The 21,563-nt window shown below is 44.0% G+C and overlaps 1 protein-coding gene across 13 annotated transcripts in view; it reads right to left on the bottom strand.

The window, feature by feature from the left end:
* The window catches only part of USP6NL (USP6 N-terminal like), a 239,654-nt gene that overhangs the window by 124,723 nt on the left and 93,368 nt on the right, over positions 1-21,563 (bottom strand). For 8 of the 13 annotated variants that reach the window (XM_075907624.1, XM_006130651.4, XM_006130653.4 and 5 more), the window contains 2 exons: positions 12,522-12,595; positions 6,162-6,244 (listed from right to left, as the gene is read on the bottom strand). The exons of 2 other annotated variants lie outside the window; for them this stretch is intronic. In XM_075907624.1, the coding sequence (XP_075763739.1) occupies positions 6,162-6,244; positions 12,522-12,595 (157 nt within the window). Of the gene's footprint in view, positions 1-6,161; positions 6,245-12,521; positions 12,596-21,563 lie in introns of those variants that run through there. 3 more of the 13 variants (XM_075907816.1, XM_075907942.1, XM_014577270.3) reach the window with 2 other exon arrangements.

A 21,563-nucleotide genomic window follows, 5' to 3' on the forward strand; every position in this document is an offset into this window, starting at 1 on the left:
GAGTGGGAGTTTGTAAAGGGAGTTTGGATATTGAAACTTGATTGGGTTTTGTTTTTGCTGCGGACAGGGTGTTTTGGTCTGTTTTTGTGTTCACCGCACTAATAGGATTTTGGTGAGAAAGTAGATAAAACACAGAGGCAGTAGTGGCCATGGCCCAAGTAGTAGAGAACACAAGGAGGATGATTGGATGTGGTAGCTGCGGTATGTACATGAGTCTGGAGGGAGTACCTGAAAGGAGTTTTGTTTGCATGAAGTGCCGCCTGATAGAGCTGATGGAAGAAAAGATCCAAGGACTGGAGATGCAGGTGGAAACTCTGGTCGAGTTTAGAAGGGGGTTTGAGCAGATGATGGAGCAAAGGCATGACGTGGCTGAAGGGGAAAGCTTAAATATGCAGATGGAAGCAGGACCAAGGACCTCAGAGGGGGGACTGCTGGGAGAAGAAAATGGACAGTGGAAGCATGTGACTCAGAGAACCAGGCAGAGGAAAAGATGGGTCAGTGAAGGAAAAATAGAGCTCAAGAACAGGTATGTGGAGCTGGAGAATAAAGAAGGGGTACAGCAGGTAGATAATGAAGATAGAAGGGTAAGGAAGAAGAGAAGAGTGGCTAGTCCCATAGATAAAGGGGAAGAGTTAATGGAGACAACACCAATAATGAGCATTAGGAGGATACAGGATGGGTTAAAGAGGATTACAAGGGAAAATAGGAATAACAAGGACTTGCAGCCAGAGGAACCAAGAGATAGACCAGAGAATTGCACTGTCACTAGGAAAAGGCAGGTCTATGTGATTGGGGACTCCTTATTGAAAAGAATAGATAGGCCAGTAACCAGAGCTGATCCAGAGAATAGAAGGGTGTGCTGTCTGCCAAGTGCTAAAATACGGGATGTGGAACTGAGGTTGAAGAGGATTATTAAGGGAGCAGGAAAGAATCCATTGATCATCCTTCATGTAGGAACAAATGATACGGCTAGATTCCCGCTGGAACGAATTAAGGGAGACTATGCTGGGCTGGGGAGGATGCTCAAAGAAATTGAGGCTCAGGTTATCTTTAGTGGGATTCTGCCTGTTCCTAGAGAAGGCCCATTAAGATGTGACAGGATTATGATGATCAATAGATGGCTTAGGCAGTGGTGCTATAAGGAGGGCTTTGGGATGTATGGTCACTGGGAGGCATTTATGGACAGAGGACTGTTCTCTCGGGATGGACTTCACCTAAGTAGGGAGGGAAATAGACTTCTAGGATGGAGGCTGGCTCAACTTATTAAGAGAGCTTTAAACTAGGAATTTGGGGGAGACGGTTGGGAGATGCCCAGGTAATCTCTACGCCAGATTTTAACACTGAGAGGGAGGAAAACGAAGTAAGAAAGGATATAGCTGGGGGTAGGAGAATGTACAGGAGGAAGGGTAGGGTGGATACTAGTCTAATAGGTCATATTGGAGGTACAATGTCCGGGCCAAATTGGGTAAAGAATATGAATGAGGCCAAACAGCAAAAATTAAGATGTTTGTACACCAATGCGAGGAGCCTAGTAACAAAAACGAGGAACTAGAGCTATTGGTCCAGGAAGTGAAACCAGATATTATAGGAATAACAGAAACATGGTGGAATACTAGGCATGACTGGAGTACAGGTATTGAAGGGTATGTGCTGTTTAGGAAAGACAGAAATAAGGGTAAAGGTGGTGGAGTCGCATTGTATATCAAAGATGAGGTAGATTGTAAAGAAATAAAAAGTGATGGAATGGAGAAGACAGTCTGTTTGGGCAAAAATCACATTGGGAAAGAAAGCTATCAGATCCTCCCCTGGGATAGTGCTTGGGGTGTGTTACAGACCACTAGGATCCAATTTGGATATGGAGAGAGACCTCTTTAATGTTTTTAATGAAGTAAATACTCATGGAAACTGCGTAATCATGGGATATTTCAACTTTCCAGATATAGACTGGCGAACAAGTGCTAGTAATAATAGGGCTCAGATTTTCCTAGATGTGATAGCTGATGAATTCCTTCATCAAGTAGTTGCTGAACCAACAAGGGGGGATGCTATTTTAGATTTGGTTTTGGTGAGTAGCGAGGATCTCACAGATGAAATGGTTGTAGGGGACCACCTTCACTCGAGTGATCATGAGCTAATTCAGTTCAAATTAAATGGAAGGATAAACAAAAATAAATCTGAGACTAGGGTTTTTGATTTCAAAAGGGGTAACTTTAATATATTAAGGAAATTAGTTAGGGAAGTTGATTGGACTAAAGAAATTATGGATCTTGAGGTGGAGGAGGCCTGGAATTATTTTAAGTTAAAGTTGCAGAAGCTGTCAGAAGCCTGTATCCCAAGAAAAGGGAAAAAATGTATAGGCAGGTGTGTTACACCAAGCTGGATGAGCAAGCATCTCAGAGAGATGATTAAGAAAAAGTAGAAAGCATATAAGGAGTAGAAAATGGGAGGGATCAGTAAAGAAAGCTACCTTATTGAGGTTAGAGCATGTAGCGACAAAGTGAGAAAGGCTAAAAGTCAGGTAGAGTTGGACCTTGCAAAGGGAATTAAAACCAATAGTAAAAGGTTTTATAGTCATATAAATAGGAAAAAAACAAAAAAAGAAGTAGGACCGCTAATTACTAAGGATGGAGTGAAGGTTAAGGATAATCTAGGAATGGCCCAATATCTAAACAAATACTTTGCTTCAGTCTTTAATGAGGCTACTGAAGAGCTTAGGGATAATGGTAACATAACAAATGGGACTAAGGATGTGGAGGTAGATATTACCATATCCGAGGTAAAAGCCAAACTTGAACAGCATAATGGGAGTAAATCGGGCGGCCCAGATAATCTTCATCCAAGAATATTAAAGGAACTGGCACATGAACTTGCAAGTCCATTAGCAAAAATTTTTAATAAATCTCTAAACTCAGGGGTTGTACCATTTGACTGGAGAATTACTAATATAGTCCCTATTTTTAAGAAAGGGAAAAAAAGCGACCCGGGTAACTATAGGCCTGTTAGTTTGACATCTGTAGTATGCAAGATCTTGGAAAAAATTTTGAAGGAGAAAGTAGTTAAGAGACATTGAGGCTAATGGCAATTGGGACAAATTATAACATGGTTTTACAAAAGGTATATCGCGCCAAACCAACCTGATCTCCTTTTTTGAGAAAGTAACAGATTTTTTAGATAAAGGAAATGCAGTGGATCTAATCTACCTCGACTTTAGTAAGGCATTTGATACAGTACCACATGAGGAATTATTGGTTAAATTGGAAAAGATAGGGATTAATATGAAAGTTGAGAGGTGGATAAGCAACTGGTTAAAGGGGAGACTACAGCGGGTTATATTGAAAGGTGAACTGTCAGGTTGGAGGAAGGTTACTAGCGGAGTTCCTCAGGGATCAGTTTTGGGGCCAATTTTATTTAATCGTTTTATCGCTGACCTTGGCACCAAAAGTGGAAGTGTCCTGATAATATTTGCGAATGACACAAAGTTGGGAGCTACTGCCAATTCAGAAAAGGATCAGGATATCATACAGGAAGATCTGGATGATCTTGCAAATTGGAGTGATAGCAATAGGATGAAATTTAATAGTGAGAAGTGTAAGGTTATGCATTTAGGGTTTAACAACAAGAATTTTAGTTATAAGCTGGGGACACATCAGTTGGAAGTAACGGAGGAGGAGAAGGACCTTGGAGTCCTGGCTGATTATAGGATGACTATGAGCCGCCATTGTGACATGGCCGTGAAAAAGGCTAATATGGTCTTGGGATGTATTAGGCGAGGTATTTCCAGTAGAGAGAAGGAGGTGTTAGTGCCATTATATAAGGCATTGGTGAGATCCCATTCGGAATACTGTGTGCAGTTCTGGTCTCCCATGTTTAAGAAGGATGAATTCAAACTGGAACAGGTACAAAGAAGGGCCACTAGGATAATCCGAGGAATGGAAAACCTGTCTTATGAAAGGAGACTCAAGGAGCTTGGCTTGTTTATCTTAACCAAAAGAAGGCTGAGGGAGGACATGATTGCACTCTTTAAATATATTAGAGGGCTAAATACCAGGGAGGGAGAGGAATTATTTAAGCTTAATACCAATGTGGAAACAAGAACAAATGGATATAAGCTGGCTAGTAGGAAGTTTAGACTCGAGATTAGACGAAGGTTTCTAACCATTAGAAGAGTGAAGTTCTGGAACAGCCTTCCAAGGGAAGCAGTGGGAGCAAAAGATCTATCTGATTTCAAGATTAAACTAGATGGGTTTATGAAGGGGATGGTTTGATGAGAACATGATCTTGGTAACTAATTGACCATTCATTATCAGTGGGAAATAGGTCAATGGAGGGATGATAGGAGTTATTAGAGAGAACTTTCTGGGTGTCTGGCTGGTGAGTCTTGCCCACGTGCTCAGGGTTTAGCTGCTCACCATATTTGGGGTGAGGAAGGAATTTTCCTCCAGGGTAGATTGGCAGAGACCCTGGAGGTTTTTTGCCTTCCTCTGTAGCATGGGGTACAGATCACAGCTGGAGGATCTCTGCATCTTGGGGTTTTCAAAGTATTTGAAGGCTTCAATATCTGAGATATAGGTGAGAGGATTATTCTAGGAGGGGTGGGTGAGATTCTGTGGCCTGTACTGTGCAGGGGGTCAGACTAGATGATCAAAACGGTCCCTTCTGACCTTAAAGTCTATGAGTCTCTCTCTCAATACATTGCAAACATTTCTCAAAAGGCACTACACTAGATGGTGGCATACACACACTGCCATTTATGTACCCATGATGTACCACAGTTTGCACCGACCAGTATCCCTGGTGAGTGCACCAGCACCAACACAAGCAGCCAAGTCTGCACAAGCCCAAGCAATATAAAAATTTCAGTGTTTGTGCCAATACAACTTGTATGCACCACAGTTTGTAGTGTATACATAACTTAAAAATGCTGAAGAATCCTGATTTGTTAGTGGAAAAGTTAGCAAATCATTGTAAGTGTTCAATACCTGTAAATTGTTCTTCTCAGAATATACTTTTACTCCCATCTATAGACACTAATGAAAGGCTGGTAGCTTTGCTAAAGATATTTCCAGGTCTAGAAGCTTATTTTATGGCCTGATCAATTGTCTATGCAGACAATGGAAAGATACCTCAATGTTAACAGAATGTCATGACTGTATAACGGAGTACAGAAAAGTGAAGAAAAATCAATCTTCAGTCTACTTCCTTTGCAACATTTGTTATGCTGGTCTTCACTTACATATTAGAATTTAATCCGGATGCTTTTTAAATAAATAATAGGTGATCAAATCTATGCTGCGATGCAACAGAGGTGCACACAATCTGAGTTCTGGAATTTCCTGATTTTGAGTGCTTAATTATAAAATTTTAGGCCCCAAACCTGCAAAGACATATGTAAGAGCTTAGCTTTGTACAATATGAATAGGCCCAATAACTTTAATGGGACTAGTCAGTGCATAATGTGAACCACAGTCATCCATCTTTACAGGATCAGGAATTTCTTTTTTTTTTTTAAATCACTGTAGAACTCTGTATGGAATTTCCTACACATTTGAAAATGAAAAAGATGGAAAATTCAGTAAAAACATAAAAAGGAAGCTTCCCTCTCTAGGACTTCAAAACTTCTGATCTGCACTTTTTCAATATTTTATATGGATGTTACAATTTTCATTTTAGAGATACAAAGTAAGTGAGATATCTTTTATCGGACCAATTTCAACTGGTGAGAGAGCCAAACTTTTGTGGTTACACAGAGCTTCTCTCCTTCAGATCTCTAATATCCTTGGACCAATGCTACAATTATTCTGAAATTTTTATTTTGTAAATTTGAAAATACAAATAATGTATGTAATCTTAATTCAGATGCATGATTGTAAGTATTCACTGTAACTAGCTATAACTCTCACACCCAAGTAAAATAGTCAAACTTTTCAATTCCCAATTGCAAATCAATTTCAATCATAGAAATAAAAAAAGCGGAGAATATAATAACTGAAAAACCACAGTGCAAGACCATTTAAAAGTGCACACACTAACTGGAATTCTGTTCTCACAGCAGTTCTATTAAAAGCAAGCAACACTTTCACCAATTAGGCATACATCAAAAAATACTAATAAGTTTTGATAAGCTTTTAAAATCTTATTTCCTTGTGAAACTAGCAACTTACTGTAGAAAGCCAAATCTGTCTGTGACTTTGTAAAGAAGGTAGTCTGCATCTTCCCAAGGTTCAATCTGGGCACCATCTCGTCCCTAAAGAGACAAAGAAAGGCAACAATGAAGTCTTATGGCACCAAACAGCAAGATAGACTAAAATTTAAGAGGACAGTACACAAATTCTACAGCGGGAGGCATATTTTATATCTGTCCTGTAGGACAGCATCACAGAGTGCCCAATCTGACCCACAGAGGATGAGAAAGCGCCACAACCATCTGACTAACTTTAGTCATTTAAAATGCATTTCCATTGTAGGTTCATGAGGGTTTTGTTTGGTTTCGTTTTGTACAATCATTCTTGTCACTAGAAGAGCCAGGGTACAATGTGGTAAACGAACAGATGAATTGGGAGGGAAAATGTTTTAAAAGGCTTTGAATGACAGGACAAGTGTCTAACTTGTGATGAGAAAGGGGAAGCTGGTGGAGAGATTAGAAAGGGAGGGGTGATATGATCAGATCAACAAGGAAAGATTATTTTAGCAGCTGCATTTTGTAGAATGGCTAAGAGTAATGTTTGTCACAAAGGTCTGAGGTGGTGGTGGAGACGGCTGAAATAGTGAAGCTATGAGACCATGCAGAATTTTAGCTGTATGGGCAGAAAGAAAACTATGAATCTTAGGCATATATGGATGAAGAGCAGCCACATTTATATACCCTCTGGAGACCAAGAGGAAGGAGGAAGAATTTGAAGATTTCATCCAGATTACACGCAGGCCTGAGTTATACAGAAGGTGACCATTTCTAGTAAAAAACAAAGCTGATGTTCATTTATGCGCACACATCTCCTTGTTGTTCATGGCAGGTGCCATTCTGACAGCCAGTATGCCTCATCCAGGGAGGCGGCCTGGGGCAGATCAGTGCAAAGTTCCATCTTTGATACATTCACTGACCCCATAAGAAGAATGCTAGAATAGGTCTCCATTAGTGCCAACTGTGATGGCTATTTTATACGAATTCCTGTCTGGTCAGGATATTGAATGGATCACCAAAACCATTTTACAGAAGCCCTCAAAAAGTCAAGATAAAAAACTTTGGTACTACCAACATGGGCTGGATGTGAACCAGACATCACAAATGGAAAATTTCATATCCATCAGAAGTCTTTTGTTTTACCCAACTCCCAAAACAAAGCAATGGAGTAAAGATCAATGTTTATTGATCACCAGCACAAAAATAATTTCAATTCACTGTCAAAAAACTAAGTTATTGAATGAAGTGTTATGGTTTTATAGTGGTCAGTTTTTGTGTCATGCACTGGCACAACATTGAGTTGGCGAACTGTTAGAAACCACAAAATGCAGTTGAGATTGCCTATGCTAACTTAACTCTGCCCTCTTTCAGCAATGTCCCAACATGCCCTGATAGATGGGAACAGCCTCTCTCCCTCTCCAGATCCTGGCACATACACAGGAGTAGCAAAAGGGGCAAAGATTCCCCACACATCCAAATCTGGGCACACACAAAAGTGGGCAGAATGAGAGGCTTACAGGTGCTCCTGATCCTATTATCCCCAAATCCTTCTGCCACTCACTCCCCCTTTTCCCTTCTCACTGTCCCATCCCTCCACTTCACCTAAACCTCCCTCACCTGAGCCCCTAAACTTCCATCCCCTATCCTACCATCTATCCATCCCCATTTACCCCTCCCCAAAGCCACCTACCTTTGCAGTCACTACAAACCCCTTTCCCTCTAGGGGTCAGAGGAGTTGGGGAATAATTACCCCTCCCAGGAAGCATTCACGTGTCTACTTTTCCCCAAAATGATTTTGGGATTTCAGGGGAGATGTGGTGCTCTGGGCGAGCTGGAGGTGCGGGGGGGAGGAGGGGAGCGTTGTGATGCACTCAGAAACTTCAGAGTGAATGGAGGTTTAAATGCAAGGGGCTAAGGTGTACTGGCAAGGCTGAGATGCACGAAGGTTGGGGTACATTGACAGCTGTGGGGTGCAGGAGGATTAGTGTGCAGGAAGTTTGGGGAACACTGGCAGAACTGGGGAGTGTGCCCCCACTCTTGCCTCCTCTGCTATCCTCATTTATATCATTCCTGATAACACCCCTCCCCTTGCTGGAGGACCAAATCCCTATTCCCTCACACCTCCATACTCTAATGCCCCTCCCAGAATGCATTACATGTCCAATTTCCCACCCCAAAAAAACTTGAATTACGTTACTCCAAAAATAATGCTCCCAACCCATGATTCACAAGTTATAACAACTGCCAGCTGCTCAGTTTATAAAGCTTCTTTTGTCTTAGGTGGGGGCTTGTGATTAATTTATCCTTAGTTATGTTATCTGAAGGGTAAGTTCACAACCATCACGATTCACCCAATCATTAGCATGTCTCTGTATGAGGCAGCACTAGACAACCATTTTTGAAGGTGTCTTTGATGTAGGAATTCCTTGGCTAAATGACCCCAAATTCCCACTCCTCATGTGGGGAAAAAACTTTTAATGTAATACAAGGAACTAGTCAGACTGAGTACTTACAAGGGTCAAGCTTTAAAGTACAAAAAATGGCAAGAATGCAAATCTTTCAGCTGTATTACTGCATGAATAGTACTAAAAAAATCATACATAAATTTCCTGTGGAATGACAGAGTGATGTCATCACATCACTGTGTGTCCCACAGGCTCCGCCCTCATATGGACTTCCCGCCCCAGACACTGTTCGGGGACAGGCAAAGCCACCTGGCAGCCTGGGCAGATTCCGCCTCCTGAAAGGCTGCGGCCAGAGCTGAGCAGGAAGGACCCTTGGGAGGTGGAGTCTGCCCTATCAAAGCTGCCTAGCAGCCCCACCTGTCCCCGAACAGTCTCCGAAGCAGGGAGCAATTCCATCCAGGGCCTGGACACTGCTCCAGATCAGTCTGTTGCAGGGAAAGGGTCTGTGCCACCGCCATTGCTCGCAGGGTAGACCCCAGGTAGAAACTCCGAGGTATCTGGACCTGGGGATGCTGGGGGCCTTACCAGGCCAGAGGGCCTGAGGCGCCACACAGGAGCAGGTCCACAGGGGGAAGTGGCACGGGGCCTGGAGGCCGAATGAAAGTGCTGGCTATGTGCTGGGCCAGCCCTGACAGCCCTCTGCTCAGGGAAAGCAACTGCTGCACCATGTCCACTTCTGGCCGTTGCCTGTGGTGCACGACCACATGTGTGGGGCAGGTTGAGCTTTGGCTTGTTGCGTGGGAACAGGAGCCATTCTCCTCCCAGGCAGGGGCTCTCAGTCCCACCGGCCCCGATAGCTGCTTCATCTGGTGCAAGGCCTGGGCAGGGCCCACTCACACAGGGAACAGAGTGAGGCTCCGCACCTTGCATCCCCAGTTGCCTGCCACCCCATCCTCTGCCACGCCCTGAGTGTCTGCACCAGCACCAAGCCGCCCTGCTGGAATCTGCTGCTGCAGTCCGGCAATCCCCGAGGCATCAAAAAGGGGAGGCCCAGCAGTGTTCGGAGCAGCTGCCAACCCAGCCAAGTGGGAGCGGGAGAGGGGGGAGTGGCCTGCCTCTGCATGGTGGCACCAGGCGACTCTCCCTCACTGCATGCCCCCCTCCCCAGCCCTCTTTCTAACCTCCAGGTGTGTCCTCGGCACCTCCCCTGCCCCTCAGACTGCCCTCCCCCCTTCTCAATCTGGCATCCCAAAGGAACCCCCACTCTCTGGCCTCCCTCCAGCCTTTTTCTCTGCCTCCTTTCCATTTCCTCTGCCCATAGACCCCCCCCTTTTCTGTTTCACCCCAGCAGTACCACCTATGCTGCCCTTTCTCTCGAGGCAGCTGCCCAGATCCTGCTGTCACAGCACCCAGAGCATGCCCTTCTCCCCCTGCCCTCCAAATTCCTGCATATGGGCCTGGTGCTGTTTCTTTGCTGGTTAGGGTACCTGTTCATTGGAGGGAAGAAAGGGGATAAGGGTGTATGTGGGGATGGGTGATGCACTAAGGGGGGGATGGTGGGAGTGAAGTGGATATAGGAATGGAGGCAGCGGGATGGGCAGTGTTGGGGTGCAAAGGGGGAGGGGTTAGGAAATGGATAGGGGTATAGGAATATGAAGGAAGGAGGGACAGGCAGTGTGGGGGAAAGATTACAGAGGATGGGTGGATGTAGGAATGAAGGTGGGGGGAGGATTAGGAAGGATGGTGGGTGTAGGAGTGGAGGCAGGAGAATGGGGGTGTAGGAGTGGAGGACAGAGATGGGGCATGTGGGCCATGGACTATTTTATGGCAGGTGGGGCTGGAGTGGGAAGGGTGCAAGCAGGGGGGACTGGCTGACAACTGAAGGGCACAAATGCATAGGATGGGCTAAGAATATTTGGATACAGGGGGCCGTCCAGGGCTCTGGTGGGCAGGAGTGGAGAAGGATGCAAGTGACTTGGGGTCATGGAGAGCACAGCTGGGTTCAGTGCAAGATTAACAGGCTCTCTGGCTGTGAAAACGGCAAGCTGGAGGGGGGTTGGTGAGCGTGGTGAGCAGGAGGCACAGCCCTCTAGTTTTCTTAAATATTGTTTTCAGCATGGGGACCCAAAAATTTAGTGCACCACCTAGGGGCAAACATGATAGTTTGAAACCATTTTCTCCTGTGTCATATCACTAGTTTGATCTCTAGCTCTGTAAAAATAAAAAAAATTGAAGTAACAAATAAAATAAAAAATAAAGTAAAGATGACAGATGCCAACTACCCGCTTTTAAGCTTCTATTTTTTTCCTGAACTTTCATATCTGGAACCCCAGGCTCAAATGACTCTAAACTTAAGTCATTAACCCTAGCCTATACACTCCAGAAACACACCAACTTTCAGACAAATCTGGAAAAGTATGTCTAGTTAGGATTGCTTACCCAGGTCAACTTTTAAACAGATGCACCACTATTATTAAAAAAAGTCTCTCAGTCATTACTACTACTCACTTTGTACTAAAGTTATTGCTAGACAACAAATGTCAGTGAAAAGAAAATCCCTATGACTCTCTTAAAATCATACATATTCTAGACTGAGTGAGCTCACGAGTTGCAAGTGGCTTTCCTGTAACTCTTTGAAATACAGGCAGTCCCCGGGTTACATGGATCCGACTTACAACGGATCCCTACTTACAAACGGGGTGAGGCAACCCTGCACTAGCTGCTTCCCCCCAGCAGACCAGGGAGACGCGAAGCTAGCGCCCCCCCCCCCCCCCCCCAGCAGACCAGGGAGACGCGGAGTGGCTTTTCTCAGCAGACACCTCAGCTTGAGAATAAAGGACTGAGGGAAGTGAGATGTGGGAGAATAAAACTGAGCTCTGGAGAAATGTTTGGCTAGAGTTTCCCCTACAATATGTACCAGTTCCGACTTACATACAAATTCAACTTAAGAACAAACCTACAGTCCTTATCTTGTACGTAACCCGGGGACTGCCTGTACATGAAATTAAAACACTATGAGATTTAATTGACCATATTAATCAATAAGGATGCTTTTATTATTAGCCAATCAAGTTATCAACTAAGTTATTAACCTATTTGCTGGCAGAATATGTATTTTTTGTGTGAGAGTATGTATGCATGTATATGTAGAGCACACTTCCCGTCATACTATGTAAATATGAAAATACAGTACTATAGCCAGCTACTGTTGTGGCGCTTTTCAGTAATGTTAATCAATAATTTGGCTCCTGAATCACTGGAGGACTGAGCAGTAAGGTTAGTAAGGCTACCAATGATTCTGTGATGAGAATAGGTGAGTAACATGCAGGCATTCATATCACAGTTGCATTATATGACAGTCTTACTTGGCATATGGTTCAAAAACAGCTCAGGATGAAATGTTTTTGTTTACATAAAATAGGTGACTATGGCAAATCAATTTGGCTATATTTTTTTCCAATTGCTATTTCTGATTTAGTATTTATTTCTATTATTGCACATCAATAAAGAGTTAAAGTATGTATGGCCTCAAAAAGTAATGTCTGTAGAATGATACACAGGTTTTCACTAAGCAGGAAAATCAGAATAAATAAAACTCAACTGGCACCTCAATATTAGTGAGAGAAAATTACAAAAGTCTTAAAGCAGCTCTGAAGCAGCATGCATACATCTGAATCTGAAGTTCAACAAACCATCACCGAAAACAGTAAGGAGGAAAAAAAGGCTTTGTTAATCTAGCTACATTTTTTCTTAGTTTCTACGGTGCTGTGGGACCATTCATTGTTTACATTTTTTACTAATTTGTACTAAGCATCATACAGAACATCACACAGAATATTTTAGGAGACAGCTATTTATTTCTGAACTTGAGAGAGGAAGATCACACTTCAATTTCAAACAGTCAATGCTAAAATTACACTATTATGAGGGACACTTACTTTGTCATACTTGGCAACTATTTCGGCTCGTTCCTGGGCAAGTTTGATAGCAGCATCCTGCTCAGCATCTGAATCTGTTCAGGATTAAAATAAAAAGTAACTGAGGTCTGGCTCTCTCTAATAGAAAACTGTTGCTAAATAATTAGAGAATAAATCTTGATGTCAGAGAGATTAGGTCTCAAGAGTACCAAAACCAATATAGCAAAATGAAATATAGCAGTATAACCTGAAAAGTAACAATCTGAACACTGTTAAAAAAAAAATTGCCCTATCCCAACTGCTGAAAAGATGCAACTTCAACTCTCAAACCTATAATCCAACAACATATTTCATTTCTATAATATTATGAGAAATTAAAGATCTAAAGCTTCTTCTGAAATGATGCATTATTAAGGACTTCTGAGATACAACTACAGAATTTGTGATTTTTTTCACAATTTTTACTAGCCATAGTGTTTCATTCATTGATTTTCTTTCTTTTTTTTTAAAAGAACAGCCATCATATCATCAAATATTATAATGCAATCTTATATGGCAAACTGTTGGCATGCCAATGCTAGAGTATTTTCTCTAGCCTTACCAGAAGATGAATATTTAAATCTTGAAAAGAACTAAAAGGCCTGAGGGTACAAAAACTTCCAGATGTGCCTTATCCTGAAGAACTCAGATATTGAAGGTAATGTTGCAACAGGTTATTGCCACTTTAAAAAAAAATTAACAAATTAACTCTGTACAGTATGTAAAGTTCCAAAATTCATGAAGTGGCAGGATTAGAATATACCACAACTATTAATGAAGTAGCACTTGAATTAACTCTTGGGATCCTGGCTATTCCTAAGGAAGCAACAAATGAAGAGATGGGTCCATATCAGGAACTGAAGCTGGAGCAAGAAAGTTAGTGCAGCGGAACGAGCACGACATATCAAGATGGTAGGTCTGACACATTAGAAAAGATGGATGGAAAGGTAGTGTGGGGCCTTGCGGTGGACTGATTAGCAAGCTAGATTTTTGTGCAGCACTGAGGTCAAAGTGATAGAAAAAATATCTTGTTGACAGAGAAGGGAGCGGACAACAAAATAAGAGTGTGAAAAATTAGATTAGTTTATTTGGCTCTAAACCCAACATAACACTCAACCCTTAATAGGAGACGTAAGATGAAAAGAAGTTAAAATATCTTACCAACCAACATTTGACAATGATTATGTAATTAATCTAAAAATAGTTATGTCATCAGAACTAATGAGGGAGACCATTTTCAACCAATGAAAAATGATCATTTAATAGCAATACATTTTGAAAAAATATCTGTTGAAAAAGATTTAGAATTTAAAGAATGCATGCATTTCAAAACTATTGTCATTCACCATTTAGTCCTCACAGTGGGTATCCTAGAAAAATAATACACTACAAGAAAGGGAACACTCCAAAAACATATGCCATGAAAAATGGTAAACTGTAAGGGATTTTATGGAAGAGCAACATATCGCAAGGGCAGACCTTTTATTGACATGCTTTCACATTCTGTTTAACCCTTTTAATTCCTTATGGGCTATAACTTTGCCTTCAGAGCCAGGCTCCTGGCCAGCAGCAGCTGCTACTCTCCAGCTGTTCAGCTCTAAAGGCAATGCTGCCACCATCAGCAGCAGAAAAGTAACAGTAGTAAGTATAACAACCTTCTCCCCCCTGAAACAACCTTTTTGGGTCAGGAATCCTATAATTACACCACCATGAAATTTCACATTTAAATAGCTGTATTCATGAAGTTTACCTTTTTTAAAATTCTAAACTGTGAAATTGACCTAAACATAGCACTAATCCAAAGAAGTAGTATCACGGAAGATTAGGGCTGGAAAAGACATCAGGAAGACATCTAGTCCAAGCCATAGCTGAAATAGGACCAACACCAACTAAGCCACTCCAAACTAAGGGTTTTGTCAAGAAGAGATTGCAATTCAAGTTCAACCAACTGCCCTATCACCCTGCAAACAAAAGATGATCAGAGAGCACTGGACTGGGACCTAAGTTCTCTCTAAGGCCCGCAAAGCTGCCTCAGCTGCAACAATGAGAAATGCCTTTCCCCAAACCCTGAACCTGCACTGCACAGCCTGAGGAGAGGCACTTCTGCCCGCCAGCCTCAACCTGTAGCTGCCACAGCCCAGCCAGAGGCTCCTCTGTCCACTGGTCCTCACACATAACTGTTCTAACAAGGGAACAAGGCACCCCTTTCCCAGCCATGCCCACTCGAGCTGCTGGGGCAGTAGAGACGCATCTTTCACCTGGCCCTGAGCTGCTGTGGTGCAAACACGCTGCAGGGAGAGTTCTCTCTCCCCAGAACAGCTTGCACCCCAAAACCTTCATCCTCAGCCCCACCTCAGAGCCTGCACTTCTCACCCCACACTTCAACCATCTGCCCCAGCCCTAAGACCCTGCCCACACTCCACCTCCTCACAGCTGCCCTTGCCACACACACCACTTCCATATTGGTGGACATAACAAAAGTCATTACACATACAGACATAAATTAGAGGGAACTATGGCTGGGATTTAAGAGAACTAGGTTATAATCTCAGTTCTGTCAGTGATTCACTATTACCTACTTTTCTGTGCCACATTTCCACCTGTTAGTTATAATAAACTGCTGAAAGATTAAGCTAATTTAGTTCTGTCAGTTTCTTCAAGGTGCTCAGATGAAATATGCAATAAACGTAAAAACAGATCATTATTTGAGAGAGAGAGAGAGAGAGAGAGAGAGAGAGAGAGAGAGAGAGAGAGAGAGAGAGAGAGAGAGACAGACACCCACCCACCCACTATCTGGTAATTTTCCCCAACATGATTCACTTGCAGAAGGAGGGGTAAAAAGGAAACAGAGTCACAGAAGATGCAAAGCTATTTCCCGTTACTTTACTCAAATTCTTGCTTGTTTGTACATTCCACAGGTCAAAAAGCCAGCAGCATTAATATAAATTGTAACTGCAGGCATTATCAACAGCTGTTCTGCATCTGCAGTATCACATTCAAAACTCCTCTTACTTTAGAGTGACATTTGGAGGGTGGGGGGAGTTAAACTGTGTGACCAGATCAGCGTTCTTTTAATAATAATATTCATTCTCCCTTCCTATTTTAAGACACAGTTTACTGTAACTGACATATCTGGGCCCACCACGCTAAAGGAATATTGGAATTCCTAGAAGCCATCCTCAAATCACACCCCACACAAAGGGCCTTCTTCCTCCAGGACACAACTGACTTCCTCCACAAACTCTGCAGCATTTAGACCAGGGGTGGGAAACTTGCTTGGGGTCATGGGTCACTGACCCACAGGGGAAAAAAAAATTAGTCAGGGGCTGCACACATATGAAGCAAAATAACCCAAACAGACCCTCACTGATGTGGCCCCAGACTGTGAAGAAGAAAGATACACTCCTCACATTCTCCTTGAGACCAGATTCTAGGGAGGCCCAGACAAGAAGATTTTGTGTCAACAGCCACTGACACCAGCATACTTCCCCAATATGCCAACCTCCTTAGGGGACACCTTGAAGAAAAAAATTTGGATAAATACAACAAAACCAATCTCCACCTGAGATCCATTGGTTATATTTGCATCCTCTGAAGAAACAAACTCCCATACCAGTTAACTTCCTGGACACCATGATCAGCTTCAAAATAGAAACCTACAGACAGACAACTATATACAAAAAACCCATCATCACCACACTAGCCTTCCTAGATCTAGTAACTACTTCACACACACCAAGAAATCTGTTGCAGACAATCAGGAACGCAGATATTCCAAAATATGCTTCAAGGAGAAAGTCCAACGTATACACCTGAATGCACTCAAAAGCCTTCACCAAGCATAGATACTACACCACAGGAGCCACCTAGATACCCAGAGAGAATTTGCTTCAGTAAAGAAATAACACCCTCTTCAACCACACAAGTCTTGTTGTCACTGACCATCCGTCACTGGAACCCATATGGAGGAGTACCATAAAATAATTACAACAGCTCCCACTCAACAGGGATTCTATCCTGAAAAATCTTTCCTGAACCCCCTCTTCTGGTCTTCAAATAACCCACCCAATCTCAGTCTCGGTATCAGAGGCAAGCTCCCCACAAAATAGGACACCAACTCAAACTGACACCTGACCCCACCAGAACAACACACACAGAGTATCAAAATGTATCACCACTATAATGACCAACATCTCCCCCTTCAAAAACCATGCATCCTACAAATGCCTATAACAAGGTGTACCTCATCCTGTGAATTAAATTCTCTAAAAGCAACTATGTCGGGAAAATCAGACAATCAGAAAATGATAAAAAAGACAAAAATACCACATCACGTGTGGGTGAATGCTTTTCACAAAGTGAAACCTGCCAGTCGTCATCGTCAAAGGAAACCTTCACAACATTTTCAAGAGTCTAAGCTGAAAGCTTAAATTCAAAACTTTCTTAGACACTAAAATCATAGACTAATTAGAGAGACTGGATTTATGATAGAAATGTAGCCGTGTTAGTCTGGGGTAGCTGAAGCAAAATGCAGGACAATGTAGCACTTTAAAGACTAACAAGATGGTTTATTAGATGATGAGCTTTCGTGGGCCAGACCCACTTCCTCAGATCAAATAGTGGAAGAAAATAGGCACAGCCATATATACCAAAGGTTACAATTAAAAAAATGAACACATATGAAAAGGACAAATCACATTTCAGAACAGGAGGGGGATGCGGGGGGGGGGGAGAAAGGAAGGAAGGTAAGTGTCTGTGAATTGATGATGATAGAGGTGGGGAGAGTGGGATGTTTGTGAGTTAATGGTATTAGAGGTGATAATTGGGGAAGCTATCTTGGTAATGGGTAAGATAGTTTGAGTGTTTGTTCATTCCTTCTTGAAGAGTGTCGAATTTTAACATGAATGACAGTTCAGAGGATTCCCTTTCAAGTGCAGATGTAAAAGGTCTTTGTAGCAGAATGCAGGTGGTTAAGTCATTGAGAGAGTGTCCTTTCTGGTTAAAATGGCAAGAAACTGTTTTTTCTTTGTGATCTTGTCTGATATCTGTTTTGTGGGCATTAATCCTTTGTCAAAGTGTCTGAGATGTTTGTCCAATGTACATAGCAGACGGACACTTTCGGCACATGATAGCATAAATTATATTTCTGGATGCGCAGGAATATGTGTTCTTGATCTTATAACTCACTTGGTTAGGTCCAATAATGGTATCGGCAGAATGAATACGTGGACAAAGCTGGCAACGGGGTTTGTTGCAAGGGAAGGTACCAGGGTTGGTATTAGTGGATTTATGACTCATTAAAACAGCCTGCTAACCCACCCTTTTGTCTTATCACAGTGTATCATCAGGCAGGCCACTTTACCTTGAATAGTCCCTAGAATATGTGCTAACTACTTATGCTAAACGAAAGGTCTCAAACTCCAGCCAGCAGGCCATCTTCTGCAGAAGCAGTTGCATAATGAATCCATCCTGGGAGTCCCAGCCGGCCGGGATGGGTGGCAGGTAGGGACATGAAAGTGTAACAGCTCATCAGTTGACCTTCATTTACATCCAGGCACCATGCGCATACCAGCTCCCAAGGAGCCACTTGCCCCACCACATGCAACCAAGTAACTGATACAATTTCAGCAGTTACAGATTGTATCCTTTGATATATATGGTTGTGACTATTTTCTTCCACTATTTGATCTGAGGAAGTGGGTCTGGCCCACGAAAGCTCATCACCTATTAAACCATCTTGTTAGTCTTTAAAGTGCTACATAGTCCTGTATTTTGTTTCAGCAGTTACAGAGTTACTTAATGAAATGCATTTTAACATCCCTAGCAGTGGGGGAGCCTGTCCATTCACATTCACCAAACCTCATCCCTTCCTGACACCGACCTGCCCTCTCCCCTCCATGAAACCTCATCCCCCCAAGGGAGCAGCCACAGAGATTACCGGGCAGGAGGAGCCTGGTGCGATGTGGCAGCAGCAGCAACTAGACCTCCCCCTGCACTTCCCACAGTGATGAGAGATGCAGGGAAGCTGAGTGAATGCACTTGACAAATGTGCTCCACTTACCCACAACTCCCACTGCCACGGAGAGCGTGGGGGGACCCAACCACTGCAGCTGTGCCACTCCAGTCCCCCCAGTAATCTCTGAGGCTGCCCCCTCAGGAGACAGGAATGGACAGCCTACTCCCCCCTCCCCCCACCTGCCAGGACTCTGGAGCTGGCACCAGAGTTGGAGGGCCGGGGCCAGCGCTCCCTGGCTGTTGGGGCCAGAACAGCCCCAGCAACAGAGCTGGAGGGCTGCAGAGCTCTGGACCCAGCAGCAGAGCTAGGTCAGCTATAAAGCCCCCAGGGGGTTGGGGCAACAGCAGGGCCAACCTAGAGCCCTAACCCTGGGGGCAGCAGGGCAGCACAAGGCATAAGGGGCGGGAACTCCCTTGGTCTGGCAAATCCCCTTGTTTAGGATCAGTCAGATCCCAAGGGTGCCAGTGCCAGACAAAAAGGTCCAACCCAGTGGTCCCCAACCTTTAGAGGCTCCCGGGCGCCCGGGCCACTCACGTGTCGGGCGCCCAGGGGGAGGGGCCACTCACGCACCGGGCGCCCGGGGGCGGGGCTGCACGTCCGGGGGCACGCCAGGGGACTGGGATGCCCTTGCACCAGGCGCCAGCATGTGCCCTAGGGCCGGGGCTGGGGCCGCCCGAGCGCCTTGTGCTGTGGGCCCGGGTCCGGCGCTGCCGCTCGAGTGCCGCGCGCCCGTGTGCCCGCATGTGCCCCAGGGCTGGGGCCGCCCAAGCGCCGCGCACACGGTGCCAGTGCATGTCGCGTGCCTGGGGCCCGTGCCTCCTGTGCGCCGCGGGCAGGGCCAGCCCAGGTTGTCAGCGGGCGCACACAAATGCCCCAGCGGGCGCAATGGCACCCACGGGCACCACGTTGGGGACCACTGGTCCAACCTGTACTATTCCAGACCTGAAGAACAACTTGAAAGCTTGTCACTCTCACCAACAGAATCTGGTCCAATAAAAGATATTGCCTCGCCCATCTTGTCTCTCCACTTGAAAAATAATAAGCAGATATCGACATCCACTCTCATGCACACATAGAAAAGTTAATCTAAACAAGCCTTGGAATATTATACACCCTTTCTTGTATTTATTTCACACACACTTCAAAGGCAGATTTTCTGAACTGTGAAATTAAGTTAAATATTTAGGGTTGAGGAAAAAAGTTGAAATACCACAAACAACACCAGATGCTAGAAAAGAAATTATATTTAAATGCAATTAATAAAATTTGAAGAAATATAAAGGCAGAGTGAATGATTTTAGCATTATAAAATATCCATATTGAAAGTCAGCAGCAACGTAAAACGAAATTATATATGCTAGGATAGTGAGCAGCATCTTTTAATTCTTAAGGAAGCTATATATCAATCAATTACAGATTGTTGAAAGACTTGAATTAAAAAAAACAAAAACAAAAACTACACCATTCTTTAGATTTTTATTTCCAGTCCTGTCCTGGTAATTACACATAGTCTGAGTCTTCATGGAGCGACTTTATTTACTTTTAGATCATATTCTAAATTACCATATCGAGTATATATTAAGTGGCGTAAAACATACTAAACATCTTTCCTCTACTGCAGGAGTGGGGAACCTTTTTTGGTTCCCCCAACTGAGGAGCACGACACTCCCCCTTGCCCAGCCTAGTAGATTTGTGTGTGCTCCAGGCCCGTGGTGAGACAGCAGAGAGGCTGGAGCACTAGCATAGGCTCCCCAGTGCTGGGGAAGATGGGGGGGGGGCCTCTGAGCTCGGGGGCCAGATCCAGGCAAGTCAGGGTTGCATCTGGCCTCCAAGCCTGAGATCCCCATCCCTGCTCTACTTGGAACAAATGCTTCAGATAACCAAGTCACTTTGTGTTTTCCCCTTTTCTAATTTGAACAGCAATCCCACTATAGCTATGTGGGCTACAATCATCCAAACAAAGATTTTAGTTGTTCAAAAGAAGCGTCTTTCAGGCTACACACAAGTATTATCTGTTGCAGCCTACAGCCTAGCATTCCACCTAATAAACAAGTGAGTTGAACAAGCAGCTTCACAATAAGTTCCTGAAACACGTCCTCCTCATAGCAGTGCTCTTGGCTAAGTAATCTTTTTGGTGTTTACCACTAAAGAGATTTTATTCAAACTTTTGAAGAGTTACAGTTCCAGGTGCCCCCATTTTAAACTTTGTACATTTAGAAAACAAGTTTAATTCTGAAACTAGGAAAGAAAGCAAATCTGTAGAAATATAGTTCAGTTTTCCAGTATCTGCCTGAGCCAAAACCCATCTGAAAGTCCCTGTTCAGCATTCCTTAAAAATGCCTGGCAGGATTTCCTTATTCTAAGTTACTGATAGAACCAGGAGTGTACTTGGTGGGGGGATAAGGGGGAATTTGCCCCACCAAACAGCAGGGCAGGAGTAGCAAGGGGCTGGCCAACAGTCAGCGGGGCCAGAGTCCCTGGGCATCCATGGTGAGCAGTGGGTGGAGGCACTGGTGCCCACGGTGAGGGTCACTCCTCCCCCTAGCACTCACTGGCAACATCAGGGCAAGCAGAGCAATGCGACCACGCTCCTAGTGCATCGCTCAGAAGAGGGGCCGGGACTGCCTCTATACTCACCATCAGGAAGTGGAGCTACACGGCTTGGGGAACAGAGCGAGCTGGGACCATATTACTCCACTTCCCTCCGCCACTGCCAGTTAGTGCAGGGGAGCTGGACCTACATTGCTGGCGCCAGACCTATAGTCCTGCTATTCCTATTCCCCCTCCCCCAGGTTGCATTACTGAGGGTTAGAGGAGAGGGCGGAGTAGTGGCAGGGAAAGGCAAGGCCTGGGGGGGTAGGGTCGCATGGCCTGTGGACCCCCGCCCCTCCCCCCATGCCTCCCTTCACCAGTTGCCCATGGACAGATACCTAAGTTTTTCTTTAGGTCTAGGTAACTAAACATTTTAATATCTGAAATGCCTAGAAAAAATGCAATACAATGCCAAG

This window comes from Pelodiscus sinensis, chromosome 1, assembly GCF_049634645.1.
Source record: "Pelodiscus sinensis isolate JC-2024 chromosome 1, ASM4963464v1, whole genome shotgun sequence".
NCBI classification, from domain to species: Eukaryota; Metazoa; Chordata; order Testudines; family Trionychidae; genus Pelodiscus; species Pelodiscus sinensis.